Below are 25,819 nucleotides of genomic sequence, written 5' to 3' on the forward strand. Positions count from 1 at the left end.
CGCATGTCTACCACAACATGCAACAGCAAGATTCGCCACGACTACAACTGCATGTGTTCAACATCACTACAACTTTGTGTTATTTTATCGACGAAGGGTTTGTTGCATGTCTGACACCAACACACAAATATTTTATCGATCGCCTAAATCTCAGTCGACTAAGATTTAACGAAGTGTCAGTCATCGTGCGAAATTGGACCAATAAAGCTTGAAGATTAGTGAAACGATGTGTGTTTGCGTGTTGTATCATGCTATTTTATGTTGCGGCCAGCCTGTCGTTGCTTTTTCTGGGTGCCAGGCAGGGATATGCGTGACGGGCTGGATGGCTTGTGTGTTGCTTTTTCTGGTTTTCATTTTTTTCCTGTTTCTTTATTTTTGTTTGTTTTTCATGTACCTTTTTTTGTTAGTGCTTTTCACCTTGTGATTTTGTCGTTGATTTTATTTTGCAGTTATATTTTAAACATTTTCTTGTTTTTCTTTTTATTTATTTTATTTTTCTCTTTATTGCTCTTTTAAATATTTTCTTCCTAATGACATGATTCTTAATATTTAAATTTTTATTAAGCAACAAATTTTAAAATTTTAATTTTTTTGCTGGTTGGACTTTTTCCCTTTTAGACTAACTTTTTCAAACGGGGGGGGGGGGGGGGGTTTTTAGCATTGCAACTAATGAGTTAGTTGCGGGATGATGTATTACGGAACGAGTAAAGAGACTTGCCGGTAACGAGATTGAACTAGGTATTGAGATACCGACGATCGAATCTCGGGCAAGTAACATACCGATGACAAAGGGAACAACGTATGTTGTTATGCGGTTTGACCGATAAAGATATTCGTAGAATATGTGGGAGCCAATATGAGCATCCAGGTTCCGCTATTGATTATTGACCAGAGACGTGTCTCGGTCATGTCTACATAGTTCTCGAACCCGTAGGGTCCGCACGCTTAAAGTTCGGTGACGATATAGTATTATATGAGTTATGTATGTTGGTGACCGAATGTTGTTCGGAGTCCCGGATGAGATAACAGACATGACGAGGAGCTCCAGAATGGTCCGGAGGTAAAGATTCATATATTGGATGATATGGTTTGGCCAAGGGGTCAGGCCCATGGGGCTATAAGTCGGTGCAAAAGGAGTTTTGCGGAGGCCAGGGGGCCAAACGCCGGAGACCCTGGCGTCTGGCCCTGGGCCAGACACCGAGGCCCATGGCGTCTCGGCCAGACGCCAAGAATTGTGGCGTTTGGTCCTGGAGTCTGAGTGGGACTCTTGGCTTTCGGGCAAAACCAACTTTGAGGAGGCTTTTGCTCCAAGTTTCGACCCCAGGGCTCAACATATAAATAGAGGGGCAGGGCAAGCACCAAAGACACATCAAGAAACACCAAGCCGTGTGTCGGCAACCCCGTCCCCGGCGGGGGGGGGGGGGGGGGGGGGGGGCTACTTCAGAACTATTCGTCCCTTCTTATTCGTTACTGTTGTCAATTCATCTCCCGTGTTTTCTATTTTCATTTATTTTGTTCCCTTTTTATATTCCATTTTTTTTCTTACTTTGACTTTTATTTCATTTATATGTTCCTTTTTTATTCACATTTCTTTTTTGTGATATTTTCCCCCATTTTATGTAAAAAATATATATTCTGTCATCTTATCGATAGATGGAGAACTAGTGATATCTCAGTTGATTCGGTAGTCATGCATTCTTGACACTGAGTTTGTGTGTCATCGACGTGTGTGTTTGTTTTTATGGTCGTTCATGTCTATACTATTACCTCTTTTTTATTATCTTTTTAGCCAAATTGAAAAGGATATTGTTGTCTCCTTGGGGACATTTGATAAAATTGGAATGATATAGAGAAGTTTAATATGGCCCCTGTGTAAGGATGACACACACACACACAAATTTGGAAAGGAAGATAAATATATCTGGTCGTCCATGTTCATCACTATACACGCAACTGCAAGTGTTGGAACTGGACTACAACTGCATGCCCCCCTAACGCGACTGTAACTGGGTTAGTAGGGGGCTGTCAGCCAGTTGCATGTCCATCACCAGACATGCAACTGCATGGACCCCAACACGGTTGCAACTTGGCTAGTAGGGGAATTGTCGACTAGTTGCATGTCCATCACTAGACATGCAACTACAAGTGTCGGAATCCAATTGCAACCGCATGCCCCCAACGCAACTGCAACTGGACTAGTAGGGGGTTGTCGACCAGCTGATGTCCATCACTAGGCGATGCAACAACAAGTGTTGAAACCCGGCTACAACTTGATGGCCCCCAACGCGACTCTAATTGAGCTAGTAGGGGGTTGTTGGCCAGTTGCATGTCCAACATGAGACATGCAACTGCCAGTGTTGGGACTCAACTTAAACTGCACGACCCTAGTGCAACAGCAACTGTGTGGCCCATAGTGCGACAACAACTAGGTCGATACGTGGTTTGTCAGCCAATTGCATGTCCATCCCTAGACATGCAACTGGAAGTGTTGTAACCCGACAACAATTGTATAACTCCCAACACATCTACAACTCTTGGTGAGAGGGCATTGTCTTCAGTTACATTTTCACAAAAATTTTAAATATTCTTGCATTTTCTTTCTTTTTTTATTTTCATTTTACATGAAATTTATTTAAATTGTGATCTTTTTTAAAACATGTGATTTTTGTAAAAATTTAAAAATTGTGAACTCTTTTCAAATTTACGACCAATTTTTGAATTCATGAGCAATTTTTCAAATTCATAAACATTTCTTAACTTTTTTTGTCCAATCGGTACATACAAACACCACACACACCATGGGTGCAATATGTCTTTTTATTTTTTATACATTTTCTTTTTTTTTAAGTATCACCATCTGGTTGCGCACGCGCGCACATCACACAGACACGTCGACTACGATGTGGTTGCATTTCCGTTGTTAGTGCACAACTTAATTTAAAAAACTAGTGTACACAGTTTTCTTTTTTTACTACTTTTTGTTTGCTTTTTATTCGTTTGTTAGATAAAGGATTTTTCAATGATACAAAATGATTCAACTCGTACGTCCTTTTCCTCCAGCTTTTTTTTCCATTGTTTACCTTTTTCTTCAGCTTATGTGTACAAGTGAGCGAATATGTTTTGGTCCTCCCGATGGTTAGTCAACAAAACAAGAAAAATCACATATAAATATACAAGAAAACCCAACAAATAGACAAAACAGCCTAAAAAAACTATGCAGCGAGACAAGTCCATTGAAAAAATAAAAGAAGAAAAAGGTAGAGAGAGAGACGGGCCCAGCTCAAGACAAGAAATGAAAGCAACGAGCTCGTACAGGTGGATAACATGCTGCTTACAAAGATGGAGGGCGCTGCTATAAAAAAAGATGGATGAGGTCATCTACCGAAAATCTCAGTTGCAAAGATTTAGGCTGTTTTGTATATTTAAATTATCGCTAGAAGGAGCATATCCTAACCATGTGACCAGGTGCAAAGATTTCTTTGCACTACAAATTGCAAAGACTAATAGTTTTCTTCTGCTTTGTTAGACCATCTACAGCCGGACGCTTCAAACCCTGCTCAAACGCCCGGGCAGCCCGTCCGGTCACAAAATTTCGACCCAGACGTACGCCTCAAACGTTCGGGCTGTCCAGTATCCTCATATCTAGTCCAACTATGGGGCGGATATGGGGGCGCCCGGGCACGTCCGCCACGTCAGAGCCGGCCCACGCTGGCCCACCCTACCCCATGTATATTCGTCTCCATCTGCTCGTCGGATCAAACCCTAGCCACTTCACACTCCTCTCCCCCACCCCCTCTACTACCCGAGCTCACCTCCGGCGATTTTCGGTCGTCTCCCGCATGGCGGACAGCGAATCAGACTCTGACCAGTCCGGATCCGTCGACTTGGGTGTCATCCCGTGCGGGTTGGAGGAGGCAATGGCGGTCCACATTGCACTCCGCCGCTCCCGAGAGGACAGAGCCCAGCCAACTGACTGATCTGTCCGGCATGACTCCATAGCGTCGGCTCAACGGGCGCTCGAGTCCTCTGGGGCTAGATCATCGCGGTCCCGGCAGCCAAAAAATCTCTCCTTCCCCATCATCGGTCAGGCAAACTATGAGTCCCATCAGGAACGGGCAGCCCGCCGTGGGAAGGAGAGGATAAGGACCGCCGAGGCCTGTATCGTGGTGGAAATAGCGGCGGCTGATGCGGCGGCGCAGGCGGCCGCAGAGGAGGAAGCCATCCGCGCAAGCATTGTGAAGAAACGGCAGCGGAGGAACATGCGCGCCCTCGCCCGAGAGCAGAAACGGACGGTCCGTGCCATGGCTGGACTGCCACCGAAGGAGGAGAAGGAGGACATCGACAGTGAGGACGGCTCCGGCGAGGAGCATATCCGGCTCAATCCCTACTGTGTCTTCGACCGGTACTTTCGCGAGAAGGACGGCAAGGGTGCCGGAAGGGCAAGGGCAGCTGTGGATGATCTCCATCATAGCCAAACATGCCAAATTTTGGTAGTCAGATGACATGTTTAGTTAGTAGTGATGGAGTAGCCGGACAATGTGTGTGCATCGACGTAGTTGCATGAATTTGAGATATGATAATTGAGGTGTCCGGATGTGGATCGCATTATTCGAGGCACAACCGGTCAGTGTCCACGGACGCGTCCGCAGATATTTGAGGGGCCAGATTTGCCTATCGCAAGACTATAGATGCTCTTATTTGCTAAACATATGATAAATTGGACACCTGTATCCATGCTCGCATCGGCAAAAAAAACAATAAATACAAACAGCGGGAAATAGAATAAGAGCTAAATGACATGTTGTCATGGATGAGGGAAATCTGAAACAAACATACCTTTTCAACCGAATTCTTCAGCCAACAAGATTCTGAAGTAATATCTACCAAATAAAAGTAGTCTTTTTTCCTTGTAATTCTAAGACAAATAAAACACTCATCAAACTGAAGTGACCCGTCACAAAAAGGATTAGAAGGTACTCCCTCCCTCTCTAGTGTAGAAAATGCTCTTATATTATGGGACAGACAAAGTAACATATTAAGATCACATCTAACAAATGTGACACCAACCCTTGAGACATAAGAGTGATAAGCAAGATCCAAAAAGCATACTTAAATGATCAACTAACAATCCAGATCTAGCCAAAGCAAAATAGTGTATATGTTTATGTGACGACTGAGGAAGCTGTGAAATTAGCAGGATGGTATAGTTGCCGAACTGGTAAATAGCTTTTGAGGTTTCATGCATGTACACCTTTTGGGCTTTTTAGAAGTGTAAAAAGTGATTTGTGAATCCTTGAACAGGGGAAGAAGGCTAGCCTTGTCAACGAATATTGTATAGATAACAACTCCCTTTCTACAATCAAGACCAAACCACACTTTTAACTGGTGATTACACAGTATTGCAACAAACTTCAGACATCCAAACTTTGAACACATGAACCATCAATGTAAAGGCTTTTCAAAAACCATCAATCAATGTAAAGCGAAATTGTTGGAGAAAGTAACGGAAGAACCTGCAGCAGATGAGCATGATTCTTCAGTACAGAGAATAATTGGAGGACCAATAAGAAAGTACTTGATGATTTTGGCAAGTGCGCCGCCATGCCCCACCCACGCTTGCAAGCCCACCAGGCCACCACCCCAGGTAGGCTGCATGGCATGGCCGGCCTCTCCCCCGGACACAGCCGCGTGCAATGGCACCGCTGCGCCGCGCCACCCAGCTTCGCCCGTAGCCTTGCCGCGTCCGTGCAACTCCTCCCTCTTCCAAGGTCCAGATCGAAGTACGCCTACCGTCGTCTTCACTGGTAAATCCTCCCAACAGGAAGTTACCACCATCAAGGGGATGTCCCGCCGGGGCCGGGCACCGTTCCTGCCTCGAGCAATGCCGCACCTCCGTGAGCTGAGCTCCACCCCACGCCCTCCAAGGAGCATAGAGTTTTTAGGGATTTCACAGAAAACATTGGGTATGCCAAAATAATTCAGACAACTCAGAGGACATAACCAAACAGTGGAATAGGAGAGGAACATGTCCTGATTGCTATGGAGCTAACAAACTCATAAAGACACAAGAGCCCATCTTGGGAATCACAAACATTCGACCATTCAAAACCGATCAGGGCCATAAATATCATAGTTTTAAATAGCCGCTATAGCCCGCCTATAGGAGTGAATTGCAAAAAACCATCACATTTGGGGTTTCATCTACGAAAAATCACCAGGCCGCTAATCATTTGTAAAAATCACCGCGCATTCAGTAAACCTTTTGCAAAAAGCACCGATCAAGTGAAATAGCCCGTTTAACCACTTTCTGACAAGTGGGGCCGGAATGTAAGAAGCTGATTTGGCAACAAATTGACATATACCTCCCTGGATCTAAAAAAAAAGCAATCAAGCCTCTCCTTCCTCGCTCCACCCTCGCCGGGAATGGTCGTGGCGCTGCGCGCCTATACGAGCTCATAACCCGCGTGTACAGGGGAGCTTGTTCCCGGCGGTTGCGGCTAATGGCCGGCGGCGGATCCGGCTTCGGCCAGCGTCCTAGAGAGAGAGGGGGGAGCTGCGTGAGAGACGGGGCATGAAGGAGAGGGAGAGGGGGCTACGGTGGTGCCCGGTGAACTGGCGGCGACGAGCTGCGGGGAAGTCCGGTCGGAGCGGCGCGAGGCTCGGTGGCGCGTGCGCACGGGGCTGCGGGGCTCTCCTGCGAGCGTGGACGCTCCGCTGCGGCTGCGCAAGCAAGGGCAGAGTGGGGGGTAGGAGGAGGCGCTTAAGCGCATGGAGGTTGGCCCGCATCCACGGCGTCGAGCGGCGCTGGGCTTCCCTCGTAGAAGACCGAGGCACGGCCACAGCATCCCGGCGGGCGCCGCGGTGGCTTGAAGGCCGAGCTCCCGGCGGCCGCCTCCATGCAGTCCACGCCGCGGACGCTGCACAGGAGCTACGGCTCCCCGATGACGACAATGCGCTGCTGGCCCTCGTGGTTCGGAGATGGCCGTCGGCCGGTGTGCCCACCCGCTGCTACACAGACTCCTCCTCGTCTCCGTGACCGCCCGGTCGGCGGGCGTCTTCTGGCGGCGGCGACGGGAGCCGGGCTCTGCCGGCCATGGTCCAGGGGGCTGATTGCTTTTTTTAAAAATCTACTAGGGGTCTGTGTGTGATTATTTTGCCAAGTCAGCTCCTTACATTCCGGCCCCACATGTCAGAAAGTGATTAAATGGGCTAAATCACCTGTTCAGTGCTTTTTGCAAAATGTTTACTGAATGCGCGGTGTTTTTTGCAAATGATTAGCGACCTGGTGGTTTTTCGCAGATGAAGCCCCAAATGTGATGGTTTTTTGCAATTCACTCCCGCTATAGCCTTTTTAGCAAAGTGCCGCTAAATGACCGCCTTCACAAATAGCCCGCTATAGCTCCGCTGTAGCTGATTTGGAGGCCCGCCGCTATTTTCCATAGCCCGCTATTTAAAACATTGATAAATATACAAGATAGCAATTTACAGTCGTGTACACGGAAAAACAGCAGCCTCTAGCAAGGAGAAGGCATGCTAGTTAAAACCAAACACTCCCTAAAAAAAGTTAAAACCAAACATCGGTAACTATGGATGCTATCAATCAACGTCAATTTGTGTTATCACTTAAAAAGATTCCCACTATGGATGCCAACACATACTAACCAAAATAGTTTGCCACGTAAGCTTTGAGCAAGTGAACAGAGATTTGCAAAATGCAACTGAATATCTTCAAGAAGTAAAATATTTTAAGTCCTACATAAACATGTCAATACAAGTTACTTTACTTTCTACAGTACAAAACTCCGACCATGGAAGAGAACAACAAGCTATTAAATTGCATTTATTGAATTTTGTAGAGCAAACTGAAGCAAAATATGTCCACCTTTTCCCTGCTGCCTATTTGATACGTATATGACATGGATGAGCACTAAAAAATCAGAAAGTAGTAACCAACATGCGTATGTCCTGAATTCAGAGCAAAAAAGTAGTTGCATATTGTGCAAGCAAGCATATTCCTAATTCTCATGTTAGTGGATACCAAAGTGCGGACCAAAAGTCACATAAAGGAGATAACATTGACACTGCACAAGAATGGGTATGTATCAAGAGCAGAGTAATTGCTGATTGTACATCACTAATAGGCACAACCTCGACAGCAAAAACCTGGATCCTTTATCTAATGCTAGGCAAAGGTGGATACAGCTTGATCAATTAGAAAGATACATGTAAAAGAGGCATAGGTGGCCAACTGGTGGGAAAAACATATTGATGTATTTAAAATATGCAGCTTGATCAATTAGAAAGATACATGTAAAATCCAACCTGAATCCATCTCACAGGATGGACATGGAAATTTTAAGGAGCGGATAATAGATTGTACAATCATGTAGTCCAACTCTACAATGAATTAAACACCATGACACTACATCCTGGTTTTCAGAGCGTGTCATATGCAGCTGACATATAGTTAATTAACTTTTCAAAATAGGTTATCAGCAATACACATGCATTTATCTTTGTAGTACAGCATGGTTTTTTATTTATTTTTAACCGAACATGAAGGAAGAACTGTTACTCATAGTTTAAAAGCAGACTGAAATTGCACAAACTTAAGGAGGCAAGAGTTTGTTTAAGGAAGTAAGGGTAGGCTTACTTGCATTCAACTGAGGTTTCTTATCCGAGATGATAAGGCATTCATCACCTATCATATGCTCCCTGACAGATTTATATTATCAATTGAGGGGCATGTGAAGTCCGAAAACAGATTAAGCTATACAACTATAGGTTCTCACCTCTCAAGTAAGCAAATAGAAAATAAAAGAAGAACAGCCTATGTCAAGTGGTTTACGTGTTTCCTCTCTGTTCAAAGGGATCTTTTCTACACCTTATGAACTAAAGGCAATGTGCTGCCACTTCTTTATACATAACAGTATTATCATGGCATCATTTGTCCACCACTTTGCAAGCCTGTAATCAGGGAATAACTAAATTTAAGCAATGTTAAAAAAACCGACAGGGAGCATCTGAAGTCTGAAAAGGCCAAACTATGGCATATGATGTTCACTCATATTTTGCCCCGCTAAATCTATAGCCAGGAAAAAAATCAGTTATGTTTTTCTTATATTGTACTCCCTCTGTAAAGAAATATAAGAAACGCTTTTATATTTGTTTACGGAGGGAGTAATTTAGACCAAAAACTAACCATCCAAACAGACCCTTAGAAGCAGATTATGATACCTTTGACCGTGGAATCAACGCATTTATAAGGTCTTGCAGACCTAGAACCTAGCATGTTACTTTCTTTTTGTGTTTTTCGGTGCTCTGGCAGCTTTGGGGCGAGGCCTCTGTATTGACTAGTTTCGTTTTTTCTATGAGAAAATGGAGCCAGGGAGGTTCATAATTTTAATTGATTCTTACTCCTACTCCATATCCAAATTCTTCGTTTCCAGGATCTCCTCGTATGGTTCTGGACAGCAACTTATAGTCACCTTCAACACTGAGTGCCCCTTCTAGTTAAGTATTGCAAGTTTCTTAGTATTTGTAGATAGTATGTGAGTAACTCATAGTATGTGGAGTGCATGATAAAGTTTGTTTATAAAAGCATGGGTGGGCGCCATCGACATGAAGAATCATGCTGTGCTTTGTGCTTGGGAGACTTAAGTATTGTGTCATGTTTGTGAGCCGTCGAGTGTCCCCCTAATACCGTTTTGTTCCTTCTTAAGCATGTGCCTGCTTAGTTTTGGTTTTCGTAAATGTTCTGCCTATTAGGAAACTGTTTGGAAGTTTATTTAGTGGAAATTGACGGGAGGGCCCATTGTCTGCACGTCATTTCTGCAGCAGGGATTTTCGGAAACACAGTGTTCCTGTGATTCAGTATAAGCAAATGCTTGGTTATAGAAATCTTCAGCAATCTGGAGTTTCTGTCTCTGAAACATGTCCTGCTGGAGTTGATTGTGGTGCTAACGGTGTTCAAATGACTAGAAACATGAATGTGGACAGTAAAGACTCAAGGGAAAATCCGGCTAGAAGGGCATATTAGGATCAGTCACAATATTGAGATGAGTATTGACTTGAACAAGTTCACACCAAAGCTGAGTAGGTCGACAGGTTTTGCGGGCAACCTAAGAACAAATTCTGAAACAAAGACTACCCAAGAGAACCACTGCAAAACCAAGCATATCTTGAAGACCGCCAAGTTCCAAGCAAGAGGAAATACATATATACAGCAACCGGCATCTACTTATTTAATCAGGACGATACCAACTAATCAGCAAGAGAAGTGACATTCAAAGATAGAGGAAGATAAGCGCTGCTTATTTAATATAAGCAGGAGAAACGGCACACTCACAGATAGAGGGAGATAAGCTCCTCAAGCAAACACAATATTAAAACAGAGGTGACACCAGAAACACATACATACAGCAAACAGACATGAAGGCTCACTGAGTTCCAAGAAAGAGGAAACACATATATATACAGCGACCAATAGCTTAATTCGACGAGACTGACTCATCAGCAAAACAGATATAACACACACTGATAGAGGGAGGCAACATAATTAAACAGAGACGACAACAGCGTAGGCACATTCACAACATTCTAACAATTGTGATAAGAAGCTAGCTAGCAGACATGACTTATGATTTGGTTCTCTGCAAGACCAGGTACTAACTAGTTGACTTGTATGCAGCAAGCTAGCTTGATCCCTTGTGGCCATCATGATCTTGTTTTGCCTTGTAATGACTAAAGGCATCTCCTGCCATTTTGCCGATCAAAACTGCCCCCGTGAATTTGAGGAAATCATTAAAGTATACTGCCCGCTGACTTGAGTGCCTGCAGATCAGGTGATGCAGTTAACTGGTAGGTGGTAGCAATAAAAACAAGAACATGGGATACATAAATGATTGGTAGGGTGGATTTTACCATGCCGACACTAATTCCTAAGGAAGGCCATGAGAAAGTTTAGGCCAATCAGTTTATTGAATTGCAGCTCCAAGTTTTAATAGATCCTTTTAAATCATGTAGTGGATGTCTTTTTCTAAAATGCTTGATAAGGGTGCTAGTAACGGTTTAATCAGGGGATTTTGCCCTGAATAGATAAAAAAGAAAAAGGTTATTGTTTTTGTTTTAATATATGCATTATTAGGTGAGGTGAAGGGGGGAGAGAGATACCAGCGGGGGTCATCGGGTCTAGGTTTGACATGCTGAGAGAGTTGTTTGAGCAAAAGGTTGTTTTTCCGGGTCACTACATTGCCCTTAGCAGTGTAGTCAGCTTGCCAGGCAGCGATTGTGTTGTAGAGGTCCTCTTTCTGGGCATGGATTTGAGCCAAGCGGAAGATGGCATCTTTCCTCTGATTGGGCGTGAGGTCCTGCGGCAGGCAGAGCGTACATTAGCAAAGGCATTGGCCGGCCAGAATCATCATCATAATGCATCTATTGGCTCTTGTATGATTTTTCTAGATAGCAAAGCTGTACTCCTGTATTAGTAGTATTAGCAAAGCTTGGGAGGGGAGGCGGGGGAGGATGTTGATTTTGCAGTACGTCCACGGCCTGTGGTGGAATCGACGATCCGTGTGCTAGTGTGCAGCGGACTACGCTCAATGATAGCCTCCGCCTCCGCCTCCGCCGCCGCTCTGGTTCCGAACCTCCTCGCCGCGTGGCGAAGCGCCGTGGCCATGGCTCCAATCCTAATCCTAGCTAGCACTAGCAATACAATAGATACACACGACGTAAGGGAAATCAATCAATCAATCAATCAATCGAGAGATGTGCATAGCAAATTATACGACGACGTACCTTCCGCCGCCGACGGATCCCCTGAGGGTTCCGATTGGGATTTAGGGTTCCTGCTCGCTCGATCCCCTTCCGACGCCGCCGCTTTTTTTGTTTCTTTCGTCGGGTTTAAGGGCATCTCCAGCCGCGCCCAGGAAGGCCTTCCCAGGTGTTGTTTTGCGCCGGCGTTGAAAAAACGGCCCAGTCGCATTTCTAGAAACCCGATTTTCGCTGGCCTGAGCCGAAAACAGCGTCGACGGATCCAGGCCGAACCCGGCGCGTCGGGGGGTGCCCGGGGGCGCCGGGGTGAACTGTTTTGGCACGAAAAAGCCATGGGCAAGCCGCGTCAGGGACACGGCGGCTCGTCTTCCCCCAACTGCCTCGGTTCCCGCGGGGAATCAATGGCAAGGCTGCCGCCGGCCAGCCTTGCCATTGATTCCTCACGGACGGCGCGTCACGGGACGGCGCGCCGACGCCTCCCCTCCCTCGCACGCGTACACACGGGCACGGAGCGGCTATAAAAGCCGGCCGGCGGTCTCTCAGTCGCCTGTGCCCACACCAGACTCGCTCCTCACCGCCGCCCAGCCCCTCTCTCTCCGTCTCCATCTTCCTCTCCCGAGCGCCACCGGCAGCCCCTCTCTCTCCCTCTCTACCACCGCCGAGCCCGTCGCCATGGCAGAGCGCTTCCTCGGAGACGAGGCGGCGGCGAACGGCTTCGGCCGCCGTTCGCTCCGCGAACAGGAGTCCTAGCTCCTGTTCCAGGCGAACATCCCGGCGCTGCCGGACATGCGCGCCGGGCCGACGGGGTGGCGGCTCAGCGACGGGGGAGTGCCCGTTCCCCCGTTACCCGACGCCGTGACGAAGCCCAGGTACTTCGCCGAGGAGGTCGAGGTCGCGCGCGCCTCCCTGACCGACGACGAGCACTCCCTCCTCCAGTACGCCGCCGGCAATCACACGGCTTGGGCGGCGTACTTCCAGCGCCGCCAGCAGCAGCGCCTGGCCTCCACCAACGGCGCATCGGTGGTTGGCGGCGTGAAGAACAGCGAGGGGCGCCACCTGTGGTGGGGCGTCCCCGGCCGCACGCTCGATGGCGTGCTGGCGTACCTCGACGGCGGCAACAACCCGCCGTTGACCTATCCTGCGACGGGAGCCGCCCCGTCGCAACACCGACGCGCATGGGCGGCAAGGAGGTTCGCCTCCTCCTCGTCTTCCTCCTCTCGCTCATCTTCCCACTCCTCCGGTTCTCCGGCGCTTCTCGGCGTCAAGGCCGAGCCCGCGGCAGAGACGCCAATCGGTCGACGCACTCGCAGCGTCAGCATCGTCATCAACGAGGGCGGCCGGCGCGCCTCCTCCTCGTCGGCTCCTCCGCGCTTCGTCAAGCCAAAGATGGAGCCGGGGCTGGCGCGTGTGAAGACAGAGTTCGACGACGACGACGCGGCCCTAGAATGGGCGCGCCAGGACTCCATTGCGATGGAGAAGGCGCGCCGGGAGAAGGAGAAGGAGCGCCAGGGCGCCGCCCTGCGCCGCTTCGAGGAGCGCCGACGCGGCCGCGATGAAGACGGGGTCGTCGTCTTATGCGACAGTGACGACGACGACGACGCGCCGCCGCCAGTCCGCCATGGCGACGCCGGGCAGGGGTCCAGCAGGGGCGCTCGCATCAAGGAGGAGAAGGCCGACGACGACGATGGCGGCGACGGCGGCGACGACTTCAGCCCCTTTCTTTTTTAGATTAGGTTAATGTAATGAAAATGCGCGAATTTCACCGAAATTTGCCATGTTTGGCCGAAATTTAACTAGTTTTTATCATAACTTCGCCGAACGGTTCTTCTTTTTTTATTTTAATACGCGCCTGGGGATGGCCCTGAGGGCCGACGGCTGGAGACCGACTCGTCTCTAGGGCCATTTTTTGTGCCGGCTCACCCCCAGGCGACGCTTTTAGACGCCCCTGAGGGGCCAACGGCTGAAGATGCCCTAAGGGTGCCGGTTGTTCCGCCTTATAAGCGCCGGTACAAGCTTGGAATGGCCCGGCCCGGCCCGTGTACAAGAAATACTTTTTGTTTGCATTATACACGTCCGCACCGGTTTTTGTTTTTCTCATCTCACGGGTAGAAGGTTTCCACAGGTTTTTTTCGGGGCGGTTTTTCTTTTCCACTTTTCTGTTTTCCTTTTTTCAAATTCACGGACTTTTTAAAAGTAGGAAAAACAATCAAATTCTCGAACGTCTTTTAGATTCACAAACATTTTCCAAATACAAATAGTTATTCAAATTCATGAGCTTTTTCTAAATCCATGATTTTTTTTAAATCCGCAAGCTTTTTGCAAATCTGAGGAACCCACTTTTCAAATGTGTTTTTTTAAACACGCAAAAATATCCAAATCCACAAACTTCTTTTCCATTCCGCAAACTTCTTTTGAAATTCGTATTTTTTCTTCAAATTTGCATGCTCTTGCAGTGTATAAATGTGTATAGGAAAAATATAGACATGCAATAAAAATGTGTATAAAAAATGTTCTTGATGTATACGAAAAATATAGACATCAAAACATTTACTTTGAAAATTGTTAATTGCGTACTTTAAATATGTTTAACATGTATAGAAAATGTATAAAATGTTTTTGAGGGTTTGGATTGGGATTAGGGTTCCTTGCCTTCGCTGCTCGCGGTGTAAAAAATGAACCCAAATGTGGGAGAACCCCAACAACGTGCAAATCTTCCATACTAGGTTGTCCATGTTGGGTGGAGGGAAATTTAATGGGCGAGCCATTCGTGGGAATGGTGAGGTTTGTGAATTGTGGAAGAAGCCAAGCAAAGTATCGGGTGTATGGTAATACACCGGCTTGAAATTACATAACAAACTCGTAAGAGAAAAAATGCACATAACGAATTAGTAGAAGAAAATATGGCAAATAAAGAAGTTGTTCGCTGGAACATTAAATAATTTTTGCAGCGAAAGAATGTTGTATGTGTAAGGAGGTTACAAAAAACTTATGACTAACTGAGGTCCAGGACATCAGTTATATCATAATATGTCACATGTGGACTGTCAACGGTAGACATAAACACGCACAGAAATACACAGCTCATGCATCCACTTAAGGTTTCTGTAGTAAGAATGATCAATGGATTCAATATCATGATAAGTAACCTTGGCTGCTTGTAGAAAGATCTAGTGAAATGGACATCCAAAGTTGGGCATCAAAGAGAACTATTTCAACCTATTGAGAGAAAAGGGTTAGTAGTAGTATTTTTTTCAGAATACGCAAGAGCTTTGTGTGTTGATTCATTAACATTGGTAGGAGAAGAACAACAAGTTTGAATATAAAGAGCGTACAAGCTACTCTCCTCATCCACCTATGCTATTACATGACTTGCATCTCGCTCAGGGGTGGAGCCAGAAAATTTAGCCATTGGGTTCACTCGTTGACTAGTTGTGCAAATTTGGTTTGAACCAGGTCCAAATTTATGCCATATCACAACAAGATTATAGCACTCAAAAAAATCATAATGAATAGGAATATGATATTACTTATCACAAGTAGGTGTTATATTAAAATTCAAAGATGAAAGACATACCGATTTGATGAAATTATAAAATCACTTGAGTAATTCCAAAATAACCTCTTAGCTTCAGGTACAACTTCTGTCTTCCTAAAATCATTGAAGAAAATAACAAGTTAGGTTGAAAAGCTTAAAATAGAAGTACAATCATGTGAAAGAATCATGTAAAGTCACTCCATTGGCATCCCTTTTGATCTTTCATTCGAACACATCATCATTACTAATGGTAGAAGATATGTCTTTCTCCACATAGCAAATTAGACAATTACTCATGAACTGGCCACTCATTTCATTACCCAACTTTTTGTTGACAACATTTGTAGCTTAAAAGCATCTCTCCACAGATGTTGTGACAACTGGCAATATGAACACTAGCTTTAGATTTGATAGACACCAAAGTAAAAAAAACGTGCTCATTTGTCTCCACAAATAACTTTAGACTCGCAATTTCTCTTTTATAAGTTGAATCATAAGGCAATTTATCTAAATTAATTTCTCTCTGAATGGAAGACCTTGGGAGACTACTTTGCAGCTACAGTTGATACATTTTACGTCTAATGGATGACCTGACGAGCCCGCATGAAATTATTGTTCCATAGCCTAGATCAATCAAAATCCATAGGAAAAACAATTAGAATACTAGGGTAAAAAAATTCCATACTAGATTACATAGAGCATGCACAAGAGGGTGGAGATGTGATTACTACCTCGAATTTGAACTGCAGTTAGAGCATCTCGAACCGCGCCCCCAACAGGCCCCCCAGGCGCCTTTTTACGTGCCAGCGCCGAAAAAAACCCCCACTCGCGCCCCCAAGATGTCGAAATCCGCCGGCTCGACCCGTTATTTGGCCCGGCGATCGCAGGCCGAACCAACGCACTGGGGGGTGCTCGGGGCTCCGGCGCAAAGGGAAAACACGCCTGGGCCACTGATGTATACTATGCAACGTTATTCTTGTAGACATGTGTTGGGCCTCCAAGCGCAGAGTTTTGTAGGACCGTAGCAATTTTCTCTCAAGTGGATGACCTAAGGTTTATCAATCCGTGAGAGGTGTAGGATGAAGATGGTCTCTCTCAAACGACCCTGCAACCAAATACAAGAAATTTCTTGTATCCTCAACACACCCAATACAATGGCAAATTGTATAGGTGCACTAGTTCGGTGAAGAGATGGTGATAAAAGTGTAATATGGATGGTAGAAATATATTTTTATAATCTGAATAAATAAAAACAGCAAGGTATCAAATAGTAAACAGGCACAAAAACGATATTGCAATGTTTAAAAATGAGGCCTAGGGTCCGTACTTTTGCTAGTGCAATCTCTCAACAATGCTAACATAGTTGGGTCATATGATTATCCCTCAAAGTGTAACAAAGAATCACTCCCGAGTTCCTATTAGCGAAGAACAAAAGATAGGAATTGTTTGTAGGGTACGAAGCCACCTCAAAGCTATTCTTTCCAATCGATCTATTCAAGAGTTCGTACTAAAATAACACAAAGCTATTGTTTCCGTTCAATCTATCCTAGAGTTCATACTAGAATAACACCAAAGCGTATTCATATTCATAATACTCAATCCACACAAAGAACTACAAAGAGTGCCCCAAGATTTCTACCGGAGAAACAAAGACAAAAACGTGCATCAACCCCAATGCATAGATTACCCCAAAGTCACCGCAGGAATCCGCAAGTTGAGTGCCAAAACATATATCAAGTGAATCAATACGATACCCTATTGTCACCACGAGTATTCAATTGCAATACATATATCAAGTGTTCTCAAATCGATGAAAGTATTCAATCCGATGACAACAAGATCTCAAAGGGAAAAACTCAATTCATCTCAACAAGATAGAGAGGGGAAAACACCATATGATTCGACTATATTAACAAAGCCCGCGATACATCAAGATCGTGAAATCTCAAGAACACGAGAGAGAGAGAGAGAGATAGATAGATTAAACACATAGCTACTGGTACAAACCCTCGGCCCCGAGGGTGGACTACTCCCTCCTCATCGTGGTGGCCGCCAAGATGATGATGATGGCCATCGAAGATGATTCCTCCCTCCGGTAGGGTGCCGGGACGAGTCTAGATTGGTTTTCGGTGCCTATGGAGCCCTGCGGCGGCGGAACTTCTAATCTAGGTTAACCCCATGGGGTTTCGGAATATTTGGGAATTTATAGAGCAAATAGGGGGCGCGGGAGGCCACCGAGGTGGGCACAACCCAGCTGGGCGCAACAGGGGGCCCTGGCGCGCCCTGGTGGGTTGTGCCCCCTAGCCCCCCCCAGGTGCAGCTCTGGCCCATTGGGTTCCTTCCGGTCCATAAAAAGTCCACAAAAAGTTTCACGGTGTTTGGACTCCGTTTGATATTGATTTTCTGCGATGTAAAAAACAAGCAAAAAACAGTAACTGGCACTAGGCACTGGGTCAATAGGTTAGTCCCAAAAATGATATAAAGTTGCTATGAAATGATTGTAAAACATCCAAGAATGATAATATATTGGCATGAATACTTCATGAATTATAGATACGTTGGAGACGTATCAGCATCCCCAAGCTTAATTCCTACTATCCTCAAGTAGATAAATGATAAAAGAAATAATTTATGAAGTGTGAATGCTAGCAAAGTGCACAAATTTGATCAATAATAATTTCAATCACTTTTCCTAGCATCATAACAACAATTCTTTCTTATAAAACTTCTCATGTTATAGTGGCAACCAATTCACATGTTGAGGTCCAAACAATGAATTCTCTTGAAATTCAACAACCTTTGTTCTTAGTCACCAAGCAATTGCAATTCAACTTATTCAACGGAGTTTAAGTAAGAGCTCCACATACTCAACCATCATATAGTCTATTATGATTGCTAACACTCACCCAGTACACATGAGCAAAACATTTCAACAGACACATAGAAAGATAGAGGCTTATTGTTTTGCCTCCCAACGTGTTCACCTCAAGGGTGATGTCAACAATAATAACTCATGCTACCCATATTCAACTTGACATATGTGCCTAGATCTTTCCTCACCACATGATACTTGCCAAAAGAGAAAAATAAAAAGGAATAGAGAGAAAAACTTTGACTCTTGCATAAAAGTAGATACTGAAAGTAAAAGATAGGCCCTTCACAGAGGGAAGTAGGGATTTGTAGAGGTGCCAGAGCTCAAAGCAAAAATTGAGAGATAAAAACATTTTGAGAGGCATACTTTTCCCACTAACGAAAATGACTTAGAGCTCCCAACACTTTCCATGCTAGATATAACATAGGCGGTTCCCAAACAGAAAATAAAGTTTATTCCTTTTTCACCATACTTTCACTTTCCATGGCTAACCGTATCCACGGGTGCCCTCCATACCAACACTTTCCAAGGAATTTATTATTTGACAACATAAAGTAAATTCATTTTTCATTTCGGGACTGGGCATCCCTAATACCTTTGCCTTACTCTCGTGTAATGACAAGTGAATAAACACTCATCGTGAGAATAACACATCTAGCATGGAAAATATTGGCCACCCCTCACTGCCTCGCGAGCGGTACGAGCACACAAAAGAGAAATTTATTTTGAAAATTAGAGATGACACATACAAATTTGCTTAGAACGGCAAAAGATTACTGCATATAGGTAGGTATAGTGGACTCTTGAAAATAAGATTTGGGTTTAAGGGTTTTTGGATGCATAAGTAGTATCTCTACTTGGTGCGGAATTTTTGGCTAGCAAAGATGAGGGCAAGCACCACATGTTGAAGGATCTATAACAATATAACTTCTATGTGAATATGAACAAACATAAATCATTATGTTGTCTTCCTTGTCCAACGTCAATAATTTTGGCATATAATATTTTGATGGGGGCTCACAATCACAAAAAATTTCTAAGATAGTGTATTTATATGTGAAAGTTCTCTTCCTTATACTAATTATTCGTGAATTGCTTGTATGACCAATATTGTGATTGTCAAGCCTCAAAAGATTTCACTTTCTAAACCCAATGTGAAGCTACCACTAGGCATGATATGATTTCAACTTCATGACATTCAATTTATTCAACAATTTACTCATAGGATATAAGTGAAGCATAAGAGTAAATGACATAGAAAAGAGCTTCGTTGACGGGATGTGAATGCCGCTTACATAGCCTCCCTGGCAATTATTTGAGGATTCTATTTTATTTAAAAACTTTCAGATCTAAGTATTTTATTAAAACAACAAGCAAAACAAAATAAAATGACATTCCAACAATAGCACAACTCATGTGAAGAAGCAAAAACTTAGGCTCAACCGATACTAATCGATAATTATTGAAGAAGAAAGATGGGATGCCTACCGGGGCATCCCCAAGCTTAGATGCTTGAGACTTCTTGAAATATTATTTTGGAATGCCTTGGGCTGTCATCCCAAGCTTGATCTTTTGTGTCTCCTTGGCCGCACGAAATTGATGATATAAATTTAGTGCTTCTATAGTGCATTTTAGGGTTTAATGCCAGAAATTTCAATCCGTGTCGTCGCCACGTAAAACCATGGACATATAGAGCTGGATGTCCCTGCATGCAGTGGCGGCGCCAGGAAATGAAGGCTGGGTATTCATCCAAATTTTTTTTGGCTCTAAATGTAGTATATGAACCAAACAACACAACACTAGCAATATATGAACAAAACAACACTAGCATAACTGCAATAGCAATATTTCAATGTATCAGACCATAACAACATGAATACATAAGTACCTTTTGATTGATAAAGTGATGATATCCTTCTTACAATATAACTTTGCGGTCGCCTTTTTGGAAGAGATTGATGACATCTTCATCCTTCACTTGATCGAAAAATTCTCTCTCAACAAATGTAACCAAGCAATTGTTCAAATATTCATCACCCATTTTGTTCCTTAACTTATTCTTCACATAGCTCATTGAAGAGAATACCCTTTCAACACTAGCAGTAGCTACTGGCAAAATCAATACCAACTTAAGAAGCTTGTAAACAATATGATATTATTCATTCTTGTTTGTCTCAACAAGTATAACTGAAAGCTGACACAGATTTTTCAGATTTTGAAACCTTTCATCTCTACGCACATTAGTAACATACATGTTTAGTTGCCATGGAAGTCTTGCCAGTTCATCACTTGTAAAATCAGAAGCATAAAACTTTGTAGCAAGCCTAACCAACTTCTCTTGGTCATAAGCAGCAAATAGATGAAGTGGACAGAAAGCTGCCATGCAAGAAAGTAGTTCCGTGTTTACCTCATCGAATCTGCCATTCAGCTGACTGATTTGCCTATCAATGACACCCACAAACATATCAACCTTGAAGCGGTGGTAATTGTTCACACCATTACATAAACCTCTTCTAGGCCGACCAACGGGAAAGTAAGGACCCTCCATATCAACAACTTTGATCTTATGCTTTGTACAAAAAGATGTGACCTTTGTGAGAAAATCATCCCATCCAGCATCGGTCCTCAAAGCCTCCAAGTAATACTTTGTGTCACCAACAAGCTCAATAGCATGAACAATATCTTTGTCTTGATTTTGCAAAGCTCTACACAACTCATCTGTGTATCCAAATATTTCTTGCATCAAGTGTGCCATGAAAACAAACTCAAATGATCGAAATATTTTCTCTATGGATAGAGCTGCTTGTGCCTCCACACCATGGTACTCATCTCCAATCTTGCGAAGGACTCGTCGTAGTGTACCATACATAGAGATGACACGGTTCACAGTTTTGAAGTGAGAGGTCCAACGTGTATCACATGGCCTTCCCAAACCCATTTCCTGATTCAGCCCACTCCCTGTTTCTACTTCTTCCAATTCCAATGCATCAATGAGTTCTTCAGCCTGAGCTATTCGAAGCATTCTCATCTTTTTACAAGACATGCCAAGAGCATTTAACAAGTGTGCAAGCTGCTGAAAGAACCAAGTACAATCACCACTCTCCTTAGCAACAGCAACAAGAGTTAACTGTAGTTGATGGGCAAAACAATGAAGATAGTAGGCAGAAGGGGACTCATCCATAATCAGTTTTTTCAGGCCATTAGCATTACCTCTCATGTTACTAGCTCCATCATATCCTTGCCCATGAACCATTGCAAAGGTCAAATTGTAGTCCATAAGCATTTTATGAATTGCAGCTTTTAGTGTCAAAGAGGTAGTATCTTCAACATGAGCAAGACCAAGAAATCTTACAACCGCCCTTCCTTTCTTATCAACATAACGCAAGCAAACAGCCAACTGTTCATTCTGATAAACATCACTAGATTCATCTGCAAGTATTGCAAAATGATCACCATCAAGTTCCTCAATGACTAGTTTAGTAGTCTCTTGTGCACAACATTTTATCACCTCTTGCTGTATATCATGGTGAGTCATCCTGCAGTTCTGTGGAGCATTCTTGAGAACAACCCTGTCAACCTCTTCAAAATTTCATGCTAGCCAATTTAGAAGCTCAAGGAAATTCCCTTTATTTAGTGAGTCTTCACTTTCATCATGTCCTCTAAATGCCAAGCCTTGGCACAACAGAAATCTCACACACTTGAGTGTCCATGTCAAACGCTGTTTATACAAAGCCTTGTATTGTGAGGTGTTTGAAGCAATAGACTCCCGAATTGATGTTTGTGGTGTACTGAACCTATCATACTTCTCTTGAGCTTCAGCATGAGCACTACAAACCTCACCTTCATGTTTCTTCAATCTCGACTTCATGTTCCAGTTATTAAATCCCTTCTTCACAAAAGCATCTCCACCGGGACATCTTGTTTTATCCTTGAACAAATAGCAAACGAAGCAGAAAGCGGCTTGTTTGTCCACACTATACTCAAGCCACTTGTAATCCTTAAACCAAGAAGGAGAAAAGCGACGCTGTAATCCACTTATATCTCTATACTCAAAATTATGTTTCTTTGGTTGACATGCCCCCAACTCGATGTATCTCCTTCTAACTTTATCCTGGTCATTGACATTGTACCTAGAGATGGGGATCCGTTTCCCAGGATCAGACTCAAGTGCTTCCAAATCTACTTCAAACTGAACTTCATCATTTGCTTCATCATCTTCTACAATTGGGGTTGGGGAGCCAGCTGCACTCTCAGGTTCTGTGTGTCCATCATCAGGTTCATGTGCTTGCACAAGTGCCAGTTGCAGATTGCTCTCAATAGTAGGAGGAACGATACTGCTCTCAACTTCAACATCAGGAGGATTTGGTGTAGATGTCGAAGTTCTTTTATTTGCCTTGGAAGCTCTTTCCCACAATGCAACAATGCTAACACCCTTCTTCTTCATCTGTGATACAAGATCAGAAAAAATAGATCAGCAATCTAGTAATCTACTAAGTTGGTCGTTCTAGCAAATTGGTTCAGGTGCATACATGTACTAGCGAATAGCAACCGGGTCGTTCTAGTGCATACATGTACTAGCAAATAGCAACCTGGTTGTTCCACCAAACTACAAATATGCAAGTAAGAACTATGTATTGTTTATTTCTGTTGTCAGTCTTATTTTCCGTATAGGAATAACTGCTCGATTTACCTGTATATTTGTTTTTTCTGTAACTCGAGTGTTAAATGATAGCTGCTAAAGAATAGTTGTAGGCTATAAAAACATTAAATTCATGCTATGGAAATATAACAAAGCCACTTTAGACAAAATTTATCCCAGAGCCAGCTTAGTAGCTTAGTAAAGTTATTTGCATTTTAAACCGGCAGTCACGCTGACTGTGTTAATGATACGCCATGTGAAATATGATTCAGAATAGTTGTGTAGCAACGAAACAGTAACTGGGAACATGTATGCACTAGAAAACATCTCCCATCCAGCTGCTCCCATCCTCGACTCATTAGTTCAGTTCAAGAGCAGAAACTATTCGATTCGAGGAAAAAAGAAAAGCAAAACCTACTCATGAGCTGACTGAATCTGAATTCTGAAACACTAGAACTAGGAGCAACACTGACTAGGAAAAGAGGAGAATATAACCTGGTCCGCAAGTCGCCCGTTCAGCGGCTCCGCTTGCCGCGCTGCTGCCTGCGGTTGGTACTGGCCGCCGCCGCTGGCCGCTACTCGCCGCCGCCGCCGCCGCAGCAGCAGGCGCTAGGTTAGGTTGGGTGCTTGGGGAACGGACGAGTGAGGGCTTGGGGAACGGCCGAGTCGGGTTGAACGTGTCGGGGGCTGGGGAACGACTGCGCACGGGCGGTAGCTTCCGCCCGATGGGCTGTGCCGCTGTGGGCTTGTGGCTTGCGGGCTGCTAAATAAGACATATATTATTATTTTTAGGTCAAATCTTGGGTATTCACATGAATACACATGGCACCGCCGATGCCTGCATGTGGCCCTCGGTCCATGCCCAGGCCGTGCGCGCCCAACCAGGAGGGAGGGCCCGGCACTGGGGGCCACAGAGAGGCTGCCAGCGTGCGGTTTGATGCCGTTTAAATCCCCAGAAATTAGGGGGATTCACGAGACCTGGCACGGCGTATAAAAATGAGGCACATATTACCATAAAAAAAGCCTACCCAAGCTGCCTAGCCTATATGGACACAACATGTTTGCTTTCCTAGTTTAACTCAAACACCACGCATGGCATGCAAGCCAACCTTGTAAAGCACACCTGCCTAGAACAGTAATATATCTCCTGATCTAACCTTGCACTGCTAGAACACGTACTACTAATCGGCCTATCCTAATTATTGGCACACGATTACCTAGCGTAGATCACGGATCGTATCCGAGCGAGGTCAAAGTGTCAAACCCACGCACGGGGACTCTGGCGCAGGATTGGGGTCCGATCCCTGCGGGGCAGGTTTAAAATCCCCGGCCGCCTTGCAGCGGAACAAAACCGAAAGATCAGGGTTATCCTCCTTCCAGCCTGCCGATTAGCAACCATGGAGAGATACTTCGTCGCCTCCCCCTTCCAGACCGCCGTCGTCACTCGCGCCAGCGCCTGCTACGCCCCCTGGGTTCTCCTCGACACGAAGGCCTACTTCGCCGTCCGTGAGAACGCCACGACCGCCGAAGCTGTGACCAGCACCGGGAAGGCATTCAAGGTCACCTTCTGCCTGGCCTACCCGCCGGCCATCTCCCACTTCTGCGTCCATGGCCCCGAGTTCCAGCGCGACGACTTAACGCCCGAGCCCCTGGTCGTCTTCTCTTCCAAGTACTTGGTGCTCCTCCGCTTTATTTCCGGGAGAACCCGTTCTGGATCTCGGCTCGAGGAGTACTTCGTCTACAAGGCCGACCACGGCAAGCCGTCGCTCACACTGATCCCGCGTACTCCTCCGGGCACCACAAACTCGTTAAGCCTGTGCGTCCTGCCATTCGACGACTATGATGGGGGATTTGTCGTCGTAGATCTCTGCAAGACACTAGTGTCCCCGTCAGACTACAAGCTCCACGTCTTCTCTTCCAGAACAGGCAAGTGGGGCACTACGCCTTTGCGGTTGCAAACATATGCACCCTTGAGCCTGACGGGCGCAGCGTCGCCCGAACGGGCGCGTCGGCGATGCGCGGCTGCGGCCGGAGGGGAGGCGCGGCCAGGGGCGGTGCAAGGCGCCTGGGGGGCGCGTCGGAGGCGGGCGACTGCCGAGGGGGCGTGGCCACGGGTGGCCACGTGCGGGGTGCTGGCGCGGGGCACGACGAACAGCCAGCGAGCACGGCAGGCGGAGCGCGTAGGCGCGGCGAGCGCGGCCGGTGCAGGCATGTGCGGCGGTGGTAGCGGGGCGCAGTAGCAGCAGCGAACGACAGCAGCGCAGCAGGCCATGGCGGACGCGCTCGGGTGTGGTTAGCGTGCGCGGGCGCGGGGAGGGGCACAGTGACCGCGTCGCGGGGATGCGGCGGGCGGCGCGGAGCAGAGCGGCCAGGGCGCGGTCGAAGCGCGAGGAACCGCGAGCATGGGAGCGAAGGGGGAGACCGCGGCCTCACCGTCCGATGCAGGGGTATGGCAGCGGGCGCGAGGAGGAGGCGGACGACGGCGAGCGACGGGTGGGACGGGATCAAGCTCCTCCTCGACCCAGAACCAGTCGTGGGAGGGGGGTTCGGGGAGGAGGACGAGGAGGCGAGGCGCCGTCGGCGGGGTAGCGCCGGGCAGACCAGCTGGGTGGGCCTGTAGGCTGAGGCCCAGGTGGGCAGGGGGGTTGTGGCCCTTTTTCTTTTGCTTTGCTTCTCTTTAATCTTTTCTATTTTCTTTAGATTAGGACACTCAAACCACTTTGCAAAAAATAACAAAGTTGGTTCACCACCAATAGTAACAAATGATTATTTTCCCCATGATGGACATTTTAGATCTCATGTTTGTGAAAATTTGAATTTTTCTTAGCAATTGAATTTGAATTCAAGGGGGAATTTGAAAGGAGATAGGCTCAAAGATGATCATGCATTGTTTAGCAAAAAGATTAGATTAAATCCAAGGGGGTTACTGTAGCATGATACTCGGGGTGTTACAGGCGGTAAAGGGGAAGATGAGTGCTCGTCGATGAATGTGAAAGATGGA

At 45.6% G+C, this 25,819-nt stretch overlaps 2 protein-coding genes and 1 pseudogene across 5 annotated transcripts; 1 reads left to right on the plus strand and 2 right to left on the minus strand.

The window, feature by feature from the left end:
• The first annotated feature begins 1,811 nt into the window (after positions 1-1,811).
• Positions 1,812-1,921, plus strand: LOC125511709 (annotated as a pseudogene).
• An 8,464-nt stretch (positions 1,922-10,385) lies between these two features.
• LOC125555639 lies at positions 10,386-12,011 on the minus strand. Of its 4 annotated transcripts, none has more exons than XR_007304794.1 (4): positions 11,797-11,957; positions 11,542-11,703; positions 11,173-11,369; positions 10,386-10,833 (listed from the first exon to the last, which is right to left on the minus strand). XR_007304794.1 is itself a non-coding variant. In XM_048718527.1 (4 exons), the coding sequence occupies exons 1-4, from the start codon at positions 11,981-11,983 to the stop codon at positions 10,695-10,697; spliced, it is 675 nt and encodes a 224-aa protein (XP_048574484.1). In that variant the 5' UTR covers positions 11,984-12,011; the 3' UTR covers positions 10,386-10,694. The 4 variants fall into 4 exon arrangements, 2 of the variants coding, with proteins under 2 accessions (XP_048574484.1, XP_048574483.1); XR_007304792.1 differs by having other exon boundaries at positions 11,476-11,703; XM_048718527.1 differs by having other exon boundaries at positions 11,546-11,697; positions 11,797-12,011.
• An 8,300-nt stretch (positions 12,012-20,311) lies between these two features.
• Positions 20,312-25,408, minus strand: LOC125507895 (zinc finger MYM-type protein 1-like). Its single transcript, XM_048672417.1, has 2 exons — positions 25,252-25,408; positions 20,312-22,623 (listed from the first exon to the last, which is right to left on the minus strand). Exon 2 carries the CDS (start codon positions 22,621-22,623, stop codon positions 21,769-21,771), a length of 855 nt encoding a protein of 284 aa, XP_048528374.1. The 5' UTR covers positions 25,252-25,408; the 3' UTR covers positions 20,312-21,768.
• Positions 25,409-25,819: the final 411 nt, after the last annotated feature.

Source organism: Triticum urartu, chromosome 5 (genome assembly GCF_003073215.2).
Source record: "Triticum urartu cultivar G1812 chromosome 5, Tu2.1, whole genome shotgun sequence".
Taxonomy (NCBI): domain Eukaryota; kingdom Viridiplantae; phylum Streptophyta; class Magnoliopsida; order Poales; family Poaceae; genus Triticum; species Triticum urartu.

Coding starts and splice junctions, on each gene's coding strand:
- LOC125555639 (XM_048718526.1), bottom strand. CDS start 11,983: ATGCGACTGGGCCGTTTTTTCAACGCCGGCGCAAAACAACACCTGGGA. Junction 11,704..11,796: donor GGATCCGTCGGCGGCGGAAG/GTACGTCGTCGT, acceptor TTGTATTGCTAG/TGCTAGCTAGGATTAGGATT. Junction 11,370..11,545: donor TCGATTCCACCACAGGCCGT/GGACGTACTGCA, acceptor TGCCTGCCGCAG/GACCTCACGCCCAATCAGAG.
- LOC125507895 (XM_048672417.1), bottom strand. CDS start 22,623: ATGAAGAAGAAGGGTGTTAGCATTGTTGCATTGTGGGAAAGAGCTTCC.